This window comes from Ursus americanus, chromosome 8 (assembly GCF_024610735.1).
Source record: "Ursus americanus isolate L20-20 chromosome 8, mUrsAme1.1.p, whole genome shotgun sequence".
Taxonomy (NCBI): domain Eukaryota; kingdom Metazoa; phylum Chordata; class Mammalia; order Carnivora; family Ursidae; genus Ursus; species Ursus americanus.
Window position 1 is genome coordinate 25,141,184 of NC_142134.1, and position 19,115 is coordinate 25,160,298.

General features: G+C 37.1%; 2 protein-coding genes across 8 annotated transcripts in view; one reads left to right on the forward strand and one right to left on the reverse strand.

Moving 5' to 3' along the window:
• ART3 (ADP-ribosyltransferase 3 (inactive)) overlaps positions 1–19,115 on the reverse strand; it is a 157,201-nt gene that overhangs the window by 98,751 nt on the left and 39,335 nt on the right. The window lies entirely within an intron of this gene.
• CXCL11 (C-X-C motif chemokine ligand 11) lies at positions 257–1,779 on the forward strand. The gene is made up of 4 exons (XM_045789930.2): positions 257–395; positions 969–1,095; positions 1,214–1,286; positions 1,496–1,779. Exons 1-4 carry the CDS (start codon positions 335–337, stop codon positions 1,517–1,519), a joined length of 285 nt encoding a protein of 94 aa, XP_045645886.1. The 5' UTR covers positions 257–334; the 3' UTR covers positions 1,520–1,779.

Sequence of the window (19,115 nt, forward strand, 5' to 3'; positions counted from 1 at the left end):
AAATGCTACTTTGACAAGGCTGGTTCCCATTTGCGTGTACCCTATTCTATGTTTATATAGCTCTTTACTCTTTACAAAGTACTTTCACATTCTTATTACTTGCAGCACTGTAACAAACAGGAAAGGACAGTGACATGTAGATGAGAGCAAAATAGAAACTCTTGGAAGCAAAAGAGCATGACTCAAGGAGGGGAATTCCTGTTGCCCTGACAGGATTATAGGTGTATAAAAATGCCCTACATATGCCAATCAAGAACTTCTTTCATGTTCAGCATTTCTACTCCCTCCAAGAAGAGTATCAACACTGAAGCAGCAAGAGCAGCAAACGACAAACATGAGTGTGAAGGGCACCGTTATAGTCTTGGCTGTGATATTCTGTGCTACAATTGTTCAAGGTACATGATAACTTTTACTTCTTAGCTTATAAATTTATTTTCTAATGCTTCAAATCTTTTTTTTCCCCATCTTTTCTTAAAAGATTTAGTAAATTTTTATTTAACCTCACACATCAGAAGTTACTACTGCTTTGACAGAAAATGTTTGAAGTGTTTAAGGTACTAGAGATGATTACTGAAACTAGAATTGATAAACTTCATGGAGTTTTTTATTTGGCTACAATATCTGGCAAGAGCCTTAAGCAATAGTTTTAAATGTCTAAAATTTTATGTTAGATAATGTTATTAGTTTCCTGGAAATATTCTTGAGCACAAAAACGAGGCAAATAATCTTAATCTCCAATAAATTTTCATGCTTCCCTTTATTCTTTAATGGTTTGTTTACAAATTTAAAGAGAAAATCAACATCTTACTTACATTCCTTTGCCAGTAACAGCAGTGTCAAGTGCTATTTGACAAACTGCTATCCTTACCCTTAACGAAAACCCTGCTTACATTCTTCACGAGGACTATAAAATACAATCATCCACTGCAATCAGATGTATTAGTAACTGATGCTGTGATCTGTTCTAGGCTTCCCCATGTTCAAAGGGGGACGCTGTCTTTGCATAGGCCCTGGAGTAAGAGCAGTAAAAGTGGCAGATATTGAGAAAGCGACCATAATTTATCCAAGTAACAACTGTGACAAAACAGAAGTGATGTAAGTATTGAACTTGCTAAAGGTGACTGTTGTGGGAAGCTTTTTTGTTTTATGTTTTTGTTTTGCTTATGTTTTTCCATCCAAAATTTTAAGACTGTTTTGGATCTTCCATTAACAGTATCACCCTGAAAGCACATAAAGGACAAAGATGCCTAAATCTCAAATCGAAGCAAGCAAGCATTATAATGAAGGTAGGGTACCAGATTACTTCCATTTTATAAATGATTTTTTCCAAGACAGATCTTTTGAGAAAACAGACTTGCAGAAAAGATTCTGCTAGGATTTTGTGTGAAGCATTCTTTGGTTTAACTAGCTTTCCTTTGTGTGTTTTTACATGTCAACTCAATCACTGGGAAATAAGAAGCACAACGCTTAAAAACCTCTCATTTTCTCATTTCAGAAAATTAAAAGAATGAATTTTTAAAATATCAAAATGTATGGCATCCTGGGAAGAGGACCTGAAAACCTAGAACAAGTTTAACTGTGACAACTAAAGTGATAAGAATTCCACAATAGGAAACAGATTTTCTCCTGCCTGTTGCAATGTACATTCATTCATTTCTACGTCAGCAAATCTCAGAAATCTGACGGTTAGAACTATTCTTTTGTGACTATGAAAACATTTCTGTATCTAGAAGTTATGTGTTTGTACTTGATCTATCTGCCACATTACAATCTTCACTTACAATGGAGACATTAACATATTACTGGAGTCAAGACTGTATGAGTCAAATGCATCCATGTGTGTAATAAACATTCCCCAAATAATTTTTAATGCAAATCCACACTTTTTACCCAAAAATCATAGCATGTATTTGTGCAGGGCAACAATTTTATAAAAAGGCTATAATTCATGAAATGTACTATGAAAAAAATTATAAGCTAAGGAAACAGATAAGAGTGCAAATATTTCATAACTGAATTAGTAGTTCTGGTCTTAATTTGATTTTTTTCAGCAACTTTTTCTTTTCATTGAGATTTTGTGGTGGTAGTTTGGTTTTATCTATTTATTTTAAGTCGGCTCCACACTGGAACCCCAACACAGGGCCTGAACTCACAACCCTGGGATCAAGACCTGAGCCGAGACCAAGAGTTGGACACTTCCCCAACTGAGTCACCCATGCACCCCTTTCATTGAGATATGCAATAAAGATATGTATGTCTGCTGTACATTTTGGTTCTATCTATACTTACAAATCATAACAATATTTTGGATACATTTTAAATATAAAACACTTTTGCCTACCAAAACATGTTGAAAAATGAATATATGCATATGTCTGGCAATCACCTTTACTTGCTAGGTTCTTTTTCTTTTTTTAATTTAAATTCCAGTTATAGGGGTGCCTGGGTGGCTCAGTCATTAAGTGTCTGCTTCAGCTCAGGTCAAGATCCCAGGGTTCTGGGATCGAGCCCTGCATCAGGCTCCCTGTTCAGCAGGAAGCCTGCTTCTCCCTCTCCCACTCCCCCTGCTTGTGTTCTCTCTCTTGCTGCCTCTCTCTATCAAATAAATAAAATCTTAAAAAAATAAAAATAAAATAAAATAAATTCCAGTTATAGTTAATATACAGTGTAATACTAGTTTCAGGTGTAGAATTCAGGTGTGATTCTATGCTTACATACAACACCTGGGTGCTCATCATAAGTGCCCTCCTTAACCCCCATCACCTATTTAACCCATCCCCCCACCCAACTCCCTCTGGTTTGTTCTCTATAGTCAAGAGTCTGTTTCTTGGTTTGCTTCCCTTTTTATTTTCCCTGTGTTCATTTGTTTTGTTTCTTAAATTCCACATATTAGTGAAATCTACGGTATTTGTCTTTCTCCGACTTATTTTGCTTAGCTCTATCCATGTCATTGCAAATGGCAAGATTTCATTCTTTTTTATGCCTGAGTAATATTTCACTGTATATATAAACACACACACACACACACACACACACACACACACACACCTCACATCTTCTTTATCCCTTCATTTATCAGTGGATATTTGGGCTTTTTCCATAATTTGGCATTTGACAAAGTACAACATCCATTCATGACAAAAACCCTCAACAAAGTAGGATTTGAGGGAACATAACTCAACATAATGAAGGCCATATACAAAAAACCCAGGGCTAAAACTAAGCTTTTCCTCTGTGGTCAGGAACAAGGCAGGAATATACACTCTTGCCACTGTTATTTAACATAGTACTGGAAATGCTAGCCACGGCAATCAGACAACAAAAACAAATAAAAGGCATCCAAATCGGCAAGGAGGAAGTCAAACTTTCACTATTTGCAGGTGACATGATACTCTATGTAGAAAACCTGAAAGACTCCATCAAAAAATTGCTAAAATTCATATACAAATTCAGTGAAGTCACACGAAGCAAAATCAACATACAGAAATCTCTTGCATTTCTATACACCCATAATGAAGAAGCAGAAAGAGAAATCAAGGGGCGCCTGGGTGGCACAGCGGTTAAGCGTCTGCCTTCGGCTCAGGGCGTGATCCCGGCGTTCTGGGATCGAGCCCCACATCAGGCTCCTCCGCTATGAGCCTGCTTCTTCCTCTCCCACTCCCCCTGCTTGTGTTCCCTCTCTCGCTGGCTGTCTCTATCTCTGTTGAATAAATAAATAAAATCTTTAAAAAAAAAAAAAAAAGAGAAATCAAGGAATTAATCCCATTTACAACTGAACCAAAAACAGTAAGATATCTAGGAACAGACCTAACCAAAGCGGTAAATGATCTGTACTCTAGGATTTTTTTTTTTCTTAGAAAAACACATAATCTACTGTTTAGTCATGCCTACAACCATAAAATTTTGGGATATCTAGACAATTTTAATTTGAAAAGAATCAAAATCATTTTCTTCTAGTAAAATATCACAACCCTTCTTAAAACAGAAGCCATCATATGTTTTCTAAAAATTGAGATGCCTTTAATAACTTTTTTTTTTTTAAAGATTTTTTATTTATATTTATGTGACAGAGAGACAGCCAGCGAGAGAGGGAACACAGCAGGGGGAGTGGGAGAGGAAGAAGCAGGCTCATAGCGGAGGAGCCCGATGTGGGACTCGATCCCGGCACGCCGGGATCACGCCCTGAGCGGAAGGCAGACGCTTTAACGACTGCGCTACCCAGGCGCCCCTAGATGCCTTTAATAACTTTAACTTGTATTTCAAGAAATATACAGCTACCTGTCATCACACAGAACTGTTTAGAAACATATTTTAATGGGTAATTGTTAAAGACACTGGTCTCCTTTTTTTAATGTTTCTTTCCCAGGTCCGTTTTAAAACCCCTTCTTACTTAGGGCAAAACCCTTATTATGGAAGTCTGGGTTGGAGGTCAAAAGAGAAAACCAAAGGAAGGAGATCCTCCCAGGCAGCCAGAGCAAGGTCTCAGCCCGACCACTCCTACCCTAGACTTTGAACTCCACCTGGCACCACAAAGAGGCTATCAGTTAAAAAAAACAACAACAAAGTATTTAAAGTGGCAGTAGGAGTGGTATAAATCTTAGATCTGCAGCGTCTTAACACATATTCCTGTAACATGACTATGCCTAGTCCCTCCTGCAACCTAGCTCCCTTGGGTTTTTGTCTATTTTCCATGCCTGATTCTTCAGTCTTTCTATAGATTCTTCAACTAACAATTAAATTCCTTTTCTGTTGAAGTTGACCAGTGTTTTTCCCTGCATGTAACCAAAAATCTTCGCTGATTTAAACAGACATCTATACATTTGAAACATGAAAATATTTGTTATAGAATTACCATAAAATAATCGGGTATTACTGGTTACATAAAAACAAAAAAAGAGGGGAGGGGTGCCTGCATGGCTCAAATGGTTGGGTATTTGCCTTTGGCTCAGGTCATCATCTCTGGGTCTTGGGATCAGGCCCGACATTGGGCTCCACGCTCAGCGGGGTCTTCTCCTCCTGCCTCTCCGCCCTGCTCATGCTCTCAATCTCTCTCTCAAATGAATAAATAAAATATATTTTTTTAAAAAGCGACTTTAACATATCATTTGTGCATCTTTCCCATTGATATTGGAGCCAACCATAAAGTGGATCAGAGAATGGACAGAAAAGTAAATAGCAGAGCAGGGTACCTGGCTCCAAACAGGCCCTCTTACTGACTAGCTTTCTGATTGGTGCTTACCAGCATTAATAAGAAGCCAACTGTTATCCAAGGTATTTGTATATAAATCTATATAATTTATATCACATATTTATAATATATAGATACAGAGTATAAAGACATAATACAGATATATAGCATAAACATATTCTTTATATATCACAAACTCATATAAACTTCCATATTGAAATGAGACTTCTATATACATTCCCAGGATAGTTTTAAAACTTGGATCTAATATTCTACTATTGGCAGTCATTTCTTTTTTAGAGTATCTTAAAAAAATTCATTGAGTTAGGACTTCATGATAAATTTGGTTCTTTTACAAAAGTAGTATAGACCAGCACATTATTCCTGAGTAGATAACATATACTTAAATTTCTTTGTGGCAAAATAAGCATATTAAAGAATAAACATACTTGAGCCAAGATTCTTCCCACCTCAGTACCTTTGCATGTACTATTCCCTCTGCCCATTTCTTCACTAAATTAATGCCTACCAATCACTTAAATCTCAGCTTAAATGACATTTTCACCAAGAGGTCATCTTTGAAAGCACTCCTTCAATGTCAGACTAGATACCCTATTTATTTGTCTTTGTAACACTGTCTTCTTTTCTATCACACTATTTATTGCAAATGTATTTATTGCAACTGTAACTGTAAAGAATTATTCCTCTGTTTAATATCTACTCTCCCTCCCACAAGTATAAGCTCAATAAGAAAGCCATTTTAGTCCTAATCCACAGTAGAGTGACTGGCACATGAGATTCTCAAAATATTTGAGAACAGAATGAACGGCAATAGAAACTAAGGAGAAAGGAACTTACAGCAGAGAGAGAGCATGTAGGAATGAACAATGGTAAGAAAGTAGAAGGTGAGTTCTAAAAATAATAATTAGATTGGTTTGGAGTGAAGATATAAAGGACTTCAAAAGTCCAGTTAAACAACTTTGAGTTTTACTTTTTATAAAGTGGAGATTCATGAAACATTCATAAACAGAAGAATGAAACTATCCAATTATTCTAAATTATTCTGGGAATGGGACAGGAGATTGATTACAATTGGGAAAGACTTGGAAAAGAAATATGTTGCCATAGTTCAGGTCTGTATTTCCCAAACTTCAAGTCACTCTCATACCATCTTCACAATTTTTTGCCATGTTTTCTAATCAATCTTCATTACATTTTGCAAATTCTGTGTATCACCTTTATTTTACTTACATTTACATAAAAAGGCAAATTTTCACTATGTGTGAAATCAGTGTCACTTACTATAGAAATAAAATGTAACAATAAAAGGAAACACAAGGAACAAATACTAAATTCCAGCTAGATGTTATTTTGTGCCAAAATTTCAAAGCCTCAGGCCTTCTCTGTGTTTGTCAAAGAGGTATTAACATGGTTGATGAGGTGTTTGAAAGCCATACTAATACCAAATTGAGACTTTCCATGATTTAGTCAGGGCGACTAAAATTAAAATGAGATTAATTAATTAACTAATATTAAATGTTATTATCAGTGAGCCTCCTGGTAGGTCCCACACTTCAGGAAACAATGATTTGCAAAGTAAGGGCAGTAAGTTAAACAGCATCACCATATATATAACCCAGCAATCAGACTCCTAGGTATATAACCAAAAGAAATGAAAACAGTTATTCAAACAAAATTTGCACACAAATGTTCACATAGCACTATTCACAATAGCTGAAAGGAGAAACACCTAAATACCCATCAAAAGATAAATGGATAAAAAAATGTGGTGTATATACACAATAGAATATTACTTAGCCATAAAAATAAATGAAATACTGACGTAGACTACAATATAGATTAACCCTAAAAATAAGATGCTAAGGGGCTCCTGGGTGGCTCAGTCAGTTAAGTGTCCAACTCTTAATTTCGGCTCGGGCTCCCCACACTCAGCATGGAGTCTGCTTGTCCCCCCTGGCCACTTGTGCATGTGCGTGCTCTCGCTCTCTCTCATAAAAAAATAAATGAATGAATGAATAAAATCTTGGGGGTGGGGTGGGAGAAGATGCTAAGTAAAAGAAACCGAACACAAAAGGTAACATATGTATGATTCCATTTATATGAATTATCCAGAACAGACAAATTCACAGAAACAGATTAGAGGTTGTCAGAGACTGAAAGTAGGTAATCAGGAGTGACTATTTAATGGGTACAGAGTTTCTGTCTGGCGTAATGAAAAAGTTGTAGAACTAGATAATAGTGATGGTTATATAACACCGTGAATGCACTTAAAGTCACTGAATTGTATAGTTTTAAATGGTTAAAATGTTAACCTCTATGTGTACTTTATCACAATATAAAAAATAAGGGCTAAACTGAAGTGGTAATAGTAAGAATGGAAATATGATGAATTACATTGCAGAGGGGTGCCTGGGTGGCTCAGTCGTTAAGCGTCTGCCTTCGGCTCAGGGCATGATCCCGGCGTTCTGGGATCGAGCCCCACATCAGGCTCCTCCGCTATGAGCCTGCTTCTTCCTCTCCCACTCCCCCTGCTTGTGTTCTCTCTCTCGCTGGCTGTCTCTGTCAAATAAATAAATAAAATCTTTAAAAAAAAAAAAAAAAAGAATTACATTGCAGAAAGAAAATCAACAAAACTTAATGACAGACTGGATGTGAAGGCTGAAGCTCAGGAAAGGAATCAAGGAAAATGCTAAGGATCTGAAATGAAAACAAAAGGGAATCAGGAAAAGCTGAGATTTTGATGTTTAAAAGATTAATACTGCCACTAACACAAATAGGGAGATCAGGAGAAGATACGGTTTAGCAAAGAAAACTGTAGGTTGGGGTGGTTGTTTTTTTAATAAAAATTTTTTAAAGATGTTATTTATTTATTTGTGAGAGACAGTGAGCAAGAGAGAGAGAAGGAACAGGAGGAGGGGCAGAGGGAGCAGGAGAAGCAGACTCCCCATTAAGCAGGAAGCCCGATGTGGGGCTTGATCCTGGAACTCTGGGATCATGAGCTGAACCGAAGGCAAACACTTAACCGACTGAGCCACCCAGGCTCCCCTGCAGGTTGGGTTTTAAATACATACAACCTGAGATGCCAAATACTTACAGTGATTTAGAAATTCAGAACTGTTTCCTCTAATTAACCAGAAGGAGCTTATAAATAGATGGGATAATTTTGCATGATACTAGAAAAGATTGTATTTAATTATGTTTGGCTATTGAGTATGTACTAAATATAGAATTAATATACCTCTTTAGTATATGTTTCTTAAAGACTTCCAGAACCAACAAATATAAATCTTTATGATACAGTCAATGCATCCTGTGGATTAAAACACTACACTCTCATGCTCACAACTGTTTGGTAAGAGGGGGAAAGGTAATGTTACTTAGTTGCTTCTTCTTCTTCCCTTGTCTGTAAATTTTATTTGAAACTGACATCTTTCTGTACATTGCAACTATTGTTTCGTTTAGGTACCAAAGAAGGACAACTACACTTCCTGGAAATCCCAGCCCCATAAATGCAGATGAAGTTGCTTGGTGCTGCTCAATAGACTGCAACTATCTTAGAAATGCCATGAGATGAATTAAGAGATTTTCCATAATTTCCCATCAATCATGATTTGGCATTCTTTAAATTACTTACAAAGAAAAGACAAATTTTAATAAGAGCTTGAAGAAAATGAAATGATGATCTAAAATATGGAATAGCGGGGCACCTGGGTGACTCAATTGGTTAAGCACCTGACTCTTGGTTATGGCTCAGGTCATGATCTCAGGATCGTGGGATTAAGCTCCAGGCTGGGCTCTGCACTCAGCAAGGAGTCTGTTTGAAGAGTCTCTCCCTCTGCCCTTCCCCCCACTTACACTCTCTCTCTAAAAATAAATAAATCCTTAAAAAAATAAAATATGGAATACCATGCACTATGAAACTTCATCATATTGAACTGCATACTTAAGATTCCTCCTCCCAGAAAAGGCAATGACTCAATTGTAATTAAATCTAGACCTGTTCTAAATCTTTGATTAAAAATGGAACAAAAAATTCATAGAGTATTTACTTTATTTAAATCTTTGTTTCATGAAGGAAGTAATGCACCCTTACTAAAATACAATCACTTTTATAGTGCTCTCAAATGTTAGCTCTTCCCCCAAACGACTAAGTCGGCCATACTTGTAAAGGTCCTCCCAAACGCATGAGTTCAGAAACATAGCACTATTTTTCAAAGTATGATTTCTGTTTTCTATGACAATTGAAAGAGAAGACCAACACTGCCCCTATCTCTACCTATACCTTGACCCTGGGCCTCTCTTCAACAAAGCCATAAGTTTACGGCCTACCTGCTCTTCGTTTCATCACACTCTAGAGGTTGTCACAAGATTCTGAAAATAAAATCATCTAAATTGCCTTCAATACATATGTCAGCACAAAAAATATATCTACACGCACCACACATTCGCACACATATATTCCATTCACCCTGTTAAAAAAAATAGCAGGAAGCAAAGCAAGGATTAGGAAGGAACCTCTTGCCATTTATTTATATATATATCTTTTTAAAGATTTTATTTATTTGACAGAGAGAGAGACAGCCAGTGAGAGAGGGAACACAAGCAGGGGGAGTGGGAGAGGAAGAAGCAGGCTCCCAGTGGAGCAGGGAGCCCAATGCGGGGCTGGATCCCAGGACCCTGGGATCAGGCCCTGAGCCGAAGGCAGAGTTTAATGACTGAGCCACCCAGGCGCCCCCCCCCCTTGCCATTTATATTCACCATCTGTCCAAATGACATGACCTGCAAGTACAATCCATACCACATTAAATTTCTTCAATTCATTCCTTTCTCTTCTATCTCTATGGTTCAAGCTTCAGTTCAAGCCCTAATTAGCTCTTATTCCTAATCTAAGACCCTCTTAGCCTCCCTCCCACATTCCAACAGTTACCTTTGACAAAAACGCTTTCGTTGACCAACCTTTAGCTTGTTCCTCTGAACCCTCTTCTCAACTAGGCCTTGACCTTTGGATTTCTGTGTTCATCTTTGCAGGATCCAGTTTTACCAAGAATTCTGCTAAATAAGTTTAGCAAGAATTTGCTACCCTTGATACCTGATCACTCTTTATATTTGTCAATTCCCTCATCTCCTACCATCCCCCAGTAATATCTGATCACTTTGGCCTGCCTTCAGCAAGAATCCTGTGTAGATCAGTTTAGCAAAAATTACCCTACTCCCTTAATAATTTTACATGCACTAATCTCCCCCCACCACACACACGCACTTCCTGGATATAAATCCCTAACTTTCCATACTGTATTTGAACTGAGCCCAGTTCTATTCTGAAGGTTCTTTTTCCCTACTGTAATAGTTCTAGAACAAAAATCTGTTTTTACTGCTTTAACTATCGTTCAGCTCTGGTTTTCTCTGATATCTTCTAAAATGCAAATCTGATATCTTCCTTTTAAAATCTTTCCACACCTTCTCACTGCCCTCTGAATAAAGTACACACTGCTCAGCCTATCTTTATGAATGCTGCTGTTACCTCCTTAAACTCTCTACTCCCATCATGTTCAATTATTTGTCACTTCATGCTATTTTCTTAAAAAAAAAAAAAAAGATTTTATTTGTTAGAGAGAAAGAGCATGCGCGCGCACAAACAGGGGGAGCAGCAGGCAGAGGGAGAAGCAGGCTCCCCACTGAGCAAGTAGCCCAATGCAGGACTCGACCCCAAGCCCCTGGGACCAAGACCTGAGCCGAAGGCAACTTACTGAGCTACCCAGGCATCCCCCATGCTATTTTCTATCTGAAATGCCCTTCTTCATCCACTTGTCCAACACCTACTCACTTTTCCATACTCTGTTCAAGAGTTACCTGCCACTGGGGCGCCTGGGTGGCTCAGTCATTAAACATCTGCCTTCCGCCCAGGGCGTGATCCCAGGGTCCTGGGATTAAGCCCTGCATCGGGCTCCCTGCTCCACTGGGAGCCTGCTTCATCCTCTCCCACTCCCCCTGCTTGTGTTCCCTCTCTCACTGGCTGTCTCTCTCTCTGTCAAATAAATACAATCTTAAAAAAAAATAAAAAGAGTTACTACAGGGGCATAGAGGGAGGAAGGAAAAATAAAACAAGACGAAATCAGAGAGGGAGATAAACCATAAAAGACTCTCAATCATCGGAAACAAACTGAGGGTTGCTGGAGGGGAGGGGGGTGGGCAAGTGGGGTAACTGGGTGATGGACATTAAGGAGGGCATGATGTAATGAGCACTGTGTATTATATAAGACTGATGAATCACTGACCTCTACCTATGAAATTAATAATACACTATATGTTAATTAGTTGACTTTAAATATTAAAAAATAGATTTCTAAGAAAATTTGACTAAGTTTAGGCATGAATTTTTTTCTGTATTACAGGAAAACTTGGGAGTATTATTAAGAAAATTAAATTTCAGTATTACAGTACTCAAGACATTGCTTTCTTTGCTGTTTTTATATATAATTAATTTTTAAAAGGAAGAAAATATTTCAAAAATAACTTGGATGTAAAACTCTCAAAATTAAGGGTCACATTGTCCCCAAAGGACATTTTGATAGAGGTGAACTGGTTAATACCAAATTTAATACTAATATGTATTAGAAGAATCATTTTCTAAGAAATAAAAATGATTCTCTGAATTTACAAGAGAAAAAAAAGTTACCTGCCATAATCCTTTCCTGAGCCATCCCACACATATACATTTTAAAGTACATTCACTCTCTCCTTACTAACTCTATTACAACACATCATTCTTACCTGCTTACAATGCCTTGCTCTCCTATAAGATTCTAAGACTCCTTTCAGCAACCATGGGATCTCTTTGATGATCTCTGAGTGTGCGTGGCTGGTTGTCAATTATTCTACAGTACTTGCTTTTTCAGGACTAAGATCATGTCATACTTACTTAAACGCTTGTAGCACCCATGCTAATAAAATAAAACTCTTGGTGCCTGGAGCACCAGAAATCAAAGGGTTTTCACCAGACTCTGCACAAAGTGGTCTTCTAGTTTGTATAGTAAGTAATGCTCACGTCTGTATAGCTGGCAAATGTTGTACTGAACAATGTTCTTAGAAAATTCATAGGTGTTTTGAACACTTGTTTTTCTAACTTACAATAGTGACAATCTTGTGAATCATTTGTATTTTCATTAATTTGTCATTATTGTTATTTTTTGTTTTGCATTAAAATATACATTTATATACAATATATAACAAATACATTTATTATACAATAATACAAAAAAATATATAAGACCATAGTTCTCAACATGTGACACCCCCACCCTCACTCCTTGGGGGGGTCCTTAATTTTTTTTTAAAGATTTATTTATTTGAGAGAGAGAGAGAAAGAACACAAGTAGGGAAGAAGAGTAGAGGAAGAGAGAGAAGCAGAACCCCCACTGAGCTGGGAGCCCGATGCACCCTCAATCCCAGGACCCTGGGATCATGACCTGAGCCTAAGCCGAAGGCAGATGCTTAACTGACTGAGCCACTCAGGCTCGACGCCACCCCAGGGGTCCTTGAAACACTTTCAGGAAGTCTATAAAATTAAAAATAAGTAAATCTTTTAAAAAGTAGTTATTTTAGAGACAGTAAGCAAGCATAAGTGGGGAAAGGGGCAGGGGGAGAGGGAGAGAACCAGACTGCCCACTAAGCATGGAGCCCAACATGGGGCTTGATCTCACAACCCTGAGATCATGACCTGAGCTAAAATCAAGGGTCAGACTCTTAATCGACTGAGCCACCCAGGTTCCCCAAAGTCAAAACTCTCCTCATAGTAATATTAAGGCATTATTTGTCTTCTTTATTCTCATTCTCTCGTGAGTTTCCCAGGGCCCAACTGATACATAATACTGCAACAAATTAAATGCACAAATAGGAGACTCTAGCTATTTTCTAATAAGTCAGACATCGCATACTTCAAAGAGATTTGCAAAAATGTAAAACAATGTTACTCTTTTCACAAATTTCTTTTGGAAAATATAATTATTTTTCATAAAAATATGTTATTTCTCTTAATATGAAATGGGCTTATCACTAGGTTCCAATAACATCCTTTCCTTGCCTTGCCACTTTCTGAGATGATACGAACTTCCCACAGATGCCCTCAGCATCCCATGTTGGTTCGTTTAATCCTGCACACAACTTCATTAAATCCTTTTCAGAATTCCAGCTGAGCATATTCTCAGTTTTCTTCCAGGTCCCTGTCTGATAATCCTCTTGATCCTGGGTCAGACAAATTCATCAAGAAAACCTGTTTCTTCCTGAGGGACAACTGATGCTACTCATTTCAGGTGACCAGGTACCCTGATTTGTTGGTTGATGTCATCGATTTTTGTCACTAGAGGCTGATAAAAGCAATTCGCACAGGCAGTACTGTGGTTATGAGACTCTGGAGTTAGACTGCCTAAATGGCAATCCTGCTATAGAACCCTATTTCAGCTTGTTATAAAACAGGTAAAGGTTTCCTCCGCTCTCTGAAAGTAGAGCATTCCTATGAAAACTTTCATAAGTCAAAATGTCATAAAGCAAAGAAATAATTACCATTAATTTATACGGAAAAATTTTTGAGTGTTCCTAAACCCAATAAATAACCTCTCTCAGGCTTTTCTGATACCTTAGGATGCATCTTGCTAACAGACGCATAAAATAAATAAAGATGAAACACAGATGCCCACAGACACAGTTCAAAGCTACGGCGGCCTGATGCTGAGATGCTCAGTGTCGTTCCAGGGCAAGGAACTTGGTGGGCCATGCTTGCTGTTCTGGGTGTGTACTGTCTCTATAATGGCTCTGCAAAACAAATGCTGAACACCCTTTTTGCTTTTCATCTTTTTCCATAAAAGCTAAAATCCTCTTTGGATTTCTTTCAGTTGTCAAAAACAGATACTAATATATGTTTTTTGAAAAAGTAAAGTGGCGTGAGGCACCTGGGTGGCTCACTTGGTTAAGTGTCTGACTTCGGCTCAGGTCATGATCTCAGACTCCTGGGATGGAGCCACGTGTTGTCCGGCTCCCTGCTCAGCAGGGAGTCTGCTTGTCCCTCTGCCCCTCTCCCGACTCATATACACACGCTCTCTCTCTCTCAAGTAAATAAATAAAATCTTAACAACAACAAAAAAAAAGTGAAGCGACATAACACAAACTTCCAAAATACAAGAGATACTTGTACACCTTATAAAGTGATCATTAAGATTAAATGTGATAAATTTATGATTAAATGTGATAAATTTAAAAAACAGCACAGCTTAGCACAAAACATATCGTATTTTGATATATTAACAAAATAAATTCTAACACTAAGCAGTTTATTCAAGCAGTTATTTAAAAAATCAGCCATCCTTCAGATTCCTTATATTAGGAACCATGCCTAACTTGACAGCCCCTGTATTGGGATTCAGTCCTTCTAGAGGTATGAAGAAAAAGAAAGAGAAAACAGAAAATGAAAAAAGTTGAAGAAAAAGTTTTAAAAAATAGAGACAGAGAGAGAGAAAGAGAGAGGAGGAAAAGGAAACCAATTCCCACCTCCTTTTCTTCTTCGCCTATCCTCTAATTTTATCTCCTACCAGCCCATTTATTCAGTTTAATTTACTAACCATAGTCTTTCCATCTCTCCCTCTTCAGTTCTTTGATGTCTAGGTTAACAAATCAATGATCCTCTTGGGACAGAATGCTGATTTAAACACATCAATCACTCTACTAAGCCCAAATATTGCTATAATTTAACAGAGATTCTTGGAAACTCCCCAATACTTAGGATATAAAATGACTCAGAAAAGTCGTGGCATTTCTTTGGCTCCTCTTCAAAGGAGAAATAAGGGATCTAAAACTATTTCCCTGAAGTGAGGACTTTATGGTAAATTAATTTTTTAATGAATCTCAGGTGTATAGATTTGGATTAATCATCATTTTGGTTGAAGATACATACATTGTCACTTCTGATCCATGCACACACACACACACACACATATATATACACATATATGTTTAGAATATAATGAAGACCCATTAATTCATTAGAACATTAACAATCACTTAAAATATAGCTATAACTATGTTCCTTCCCTATCATGTTCCCTTGCCCCTCCAAGATAATTAATATCCTGAGTTCTATGTTTATTACTCCCTTGTTTTTTTTTAAATTGCAGTGAAAGAAACACAACATTTTCTATCTTAATCATTCATAAGTGTACAGTTCAGTGGTATTAAGTACATTCATATTGTTGTGCAACCACTGCTCTCATTTAAAAAAAATTTATATAAACATACCTAAACAAAATATTAAACTTTAGTTATACTGAACGTTATAAAAAGAGTAATTATTCTGTATTTAATCTCAACACTATTTTACTTGATATTATTTTAGAAAAATTCATCTACATTTTCTGTAAACAAGTCTTGCTTGTCTTTGTCAGTTTTATTCCTGAGTATTTCATGTTTTTAAATATTCATTGTTGCTACTATAAATTTTGTGTTTTTAAAATTACATTTTAATTATTTGTTACTGATGTAGACACATGATACACTGATCTCCTATCTACTTTAATCAATTCAGATATTACTTTAACATTTAGTAAATTCTTTTGGGTTTTCTATGCAGATAATCTCTACAAAGTTTTATTTCTTCCTTTTCAATTCTTATGGATTTTTTTCTTTTTTTGTTCTATTTTTCAGGCTAGGAGTTACAGTACAATGAAAATGATATGAAAAATGGGCATCTTTGTCTTGTTTTGTAAATTCCCAGGACACTTTATCATAAGTAAGCCAAGTTATCTAAATAAGCCTCTTCTAAGAGTAAATGCTGCATGATTCCAACCCTCAGTTCTACCCAGAGACCCACACCTATGGCTACAGAGTGACAGAAACATCTGATGACACAAATAACTTCACCATCCAGAGAGAAAATACTATTTGTTCCATGTAGGAGAAAAGCTAAAATTCGGCCAGAGAGCTGGCTATATTTGCGAAATGCTGGCTGGTAAAAAATTCATTTAGATTTGTTAAAATACCCTTCTAATCCCTTGTCATCTTTAGAACAACCTGAAAGGTGGACGGGTTAGGTGTTACGATGAGCACCTAAATATAAGAAAACTGAAGCACAGACACAGCTAACATCTAAGGTCACAGAGCAAGTGAGAGACACCACTGTATACTGTATCTCTAAATGCCCACCCATCCCGTCCCATCATCCCATCAAGTGAGGAAAGCAAAACACTGTATGGTCTAAAATGCATCCAAACAGAAGCTATTCTCGGTTCTCCCAATCATAATGATTTTAAGGTACCACCCACTTTGCTTGGACTGGCTGTGAATGATGAAACATATCAAAAATTTAAAAGTATGTAACCAGTATTACCAAACAATGTCAGCAAAAGGAATCTTGTGAGAGTTCAATCAAAACAATGACAGGGAGGGGCGCCTGGGTGGCTCAGTCAGTTAGGCATCCAACTCTTGATCTCGGCTCAGTTCTTAAACTCAGGGTGGTGAACTCAAGCCCTGTGTTGGGCTCTACACTGGGGGTGGAGTCTACTTGAAAAAAAAAAAAAACTAACACAAACACAAACAAAAACCAAAAAACGAGAACCGAAACAGAACAAACAAATAAAACCTATGAAAGGGAAAGCTATGCCCTCCTCTCCTACACTCTCCAAGGTGTACCTATGAAAGGGAAAGCTATGCCCTCCTCTCCTACACTCTCCAAGGTGTACCTATGAAAGGGAAAGCTATGCCCTCCTCTCCTACACTCTCCAAGGTGTACCTATGAAAGGGAAAGCTATGCCCTCCTCTCCTACACTCTCCAAGGTGTACCTATGAAAGGGAAAGCTATGCCCTCCTCTCCTACACTCTCCAAGGTGTACCTATGAAAGGGAAAGCTATGCCCTCCTCTCCTACACTCTCCAAGGTGTAATTGCACATCAACTGAGGGAATTCCCAGTCTACAGAAATCACTGAACAAATCCTGCTCACTTTTTAGGAAACTTCTTTTAAGCACACTGGTTTCTCGGAAAGCATTTTTTTCTTGCCCTATAACAAATCAGTGAAGACAGACTGTTTCTTCTGGCCTCATGCCATAATTAAAGGCTTAAAGATAAACCGGCAGCATCTGAAACTGAAACAAAAGATGGAATATTTCTTTTTCTTTTCTTTCAAAACTAAACTCAGATCAGTGAATATGAAGAAAGAAGTATGTCAGAGCTTTGAAAAAATTAGAATATAAATTTAAGAAGAGTAGTAATTTAGATTTTTATTCAAATGATTCACCTAGGTTTGCCTGTGGATGTAACCAGTAATAGTTGGCTTGCCGTTATCTCTAAAAGGTTGATTTTTTTCCAAATTCTTCTCCATATTGGTAACACTTAAAAAATTTCTCCCCTAAAGCAAATCCCATTCAAAACAAGAATATAAGGATCCTTTGTTTTGATTCTGTGCTCACCAGACAAACATCCAGGTTACTAAGTCAACTTCCCAAGTACTATGATACTAGAAAAGGGTGACTTGGATACCAGACCTAATATCCCCAGTCACTGGGAGGTCCTCATTATAAATGAATAAACTATCTTTTTAATTTGCATCTTAGTCTCTTGTAGATTTGGTGAGAAGAATTAATTCTTTAAGAACATTAATTCTTTACTCTGCATGATTAGGGAAAAAATGGGAGTTTCTGAACTGTAAAACTGAGAACCAGACACTACAGATTCCTTAAAAAAGTATTACCATCCCTGTGAGACTCTACCAACCTGCCTGACCGGTTGGCTGGCTTCCTCCTATACCATTTGTTATGACACTTCTCTAATTGTATATGATTTCCCTTCCTGGCCATTTGTCTAAAGCACAATAATGTTCATCTGAATGCTCCTGGTCTTTATGAGTACATTCTTCTATGAACATCCATATTATTTATTGTCTGAACCACTCATTTGGTACTGTTCATACAGTTTTACTGATATTCACTGTTTCATAATTTTTGCTGTTTCCAATTAGAATTCAAGCCATCAAGGACCAACATCGGATCATGTTCCCTGAGATTAGCTTGGTTCCCAGCACAAAGTACACAAACAATTATGAGAACAAGCACAACTCTCATTCTTCCAACACAATCTATGGCCAGTATATGTAATGTACACTGAAAAGATTTGTATTCCTTCATTCATTCGATTCATTATTAAACAGAATTTCCAATGAATAATTAAGAAGTTTTTTAGGAGCATCGCCCTTTGTATATTTACCCCATAGTCCTTGGAATGAAGATTCTGGACTATAGCTCACTAAGAATATATGTATTAATTCTACCTACTTGAATCCATACTAACATCCGAGGAAATTACAGTCTTAAGTTAAACTTGGTTCCTCAATCTAGAAAAATCAATAATAACCATGTCCTCATGTAGAAATATGAGTCAACAGAAATTCTTTTTGAAGACATACAATTCTTATTCATGCTGTTTCTTCAAATCTGTATAGATTTATCTCTCTATCCATCCATCCCCCCATCCAGTATTTACTGAATACTTTCATATGTCAGATGATATTCTAGTGGCCATGCATGCAGCTGTGAACAAGACTGATAAGGTCCCTGCTTTGGGGGGCTTATATTTTAGTGTGGAGAAATAAGACATTAAACTAGTAAAAAATAAACTGACCAAATATCAGATAGAAATACCAAACAGAGAATTAAAAGATCATGGGTGCTTCAGATTATATGCTAAGAGAAGGTATTATTTAGTTAAAATCCAAATGTCCAGAAGGAATCACCTATGCAAAAAACAGGTAAAGCATTCCAGATAAAGAAAACAGCTAATGTAAAGCCCACTAGGACTGGAGTGTAGTGGTTGAGAGAAAAAAAAAATGTGAGATGAGCAGTCAGATAACAGAGGACTTAATAAAAACTTAG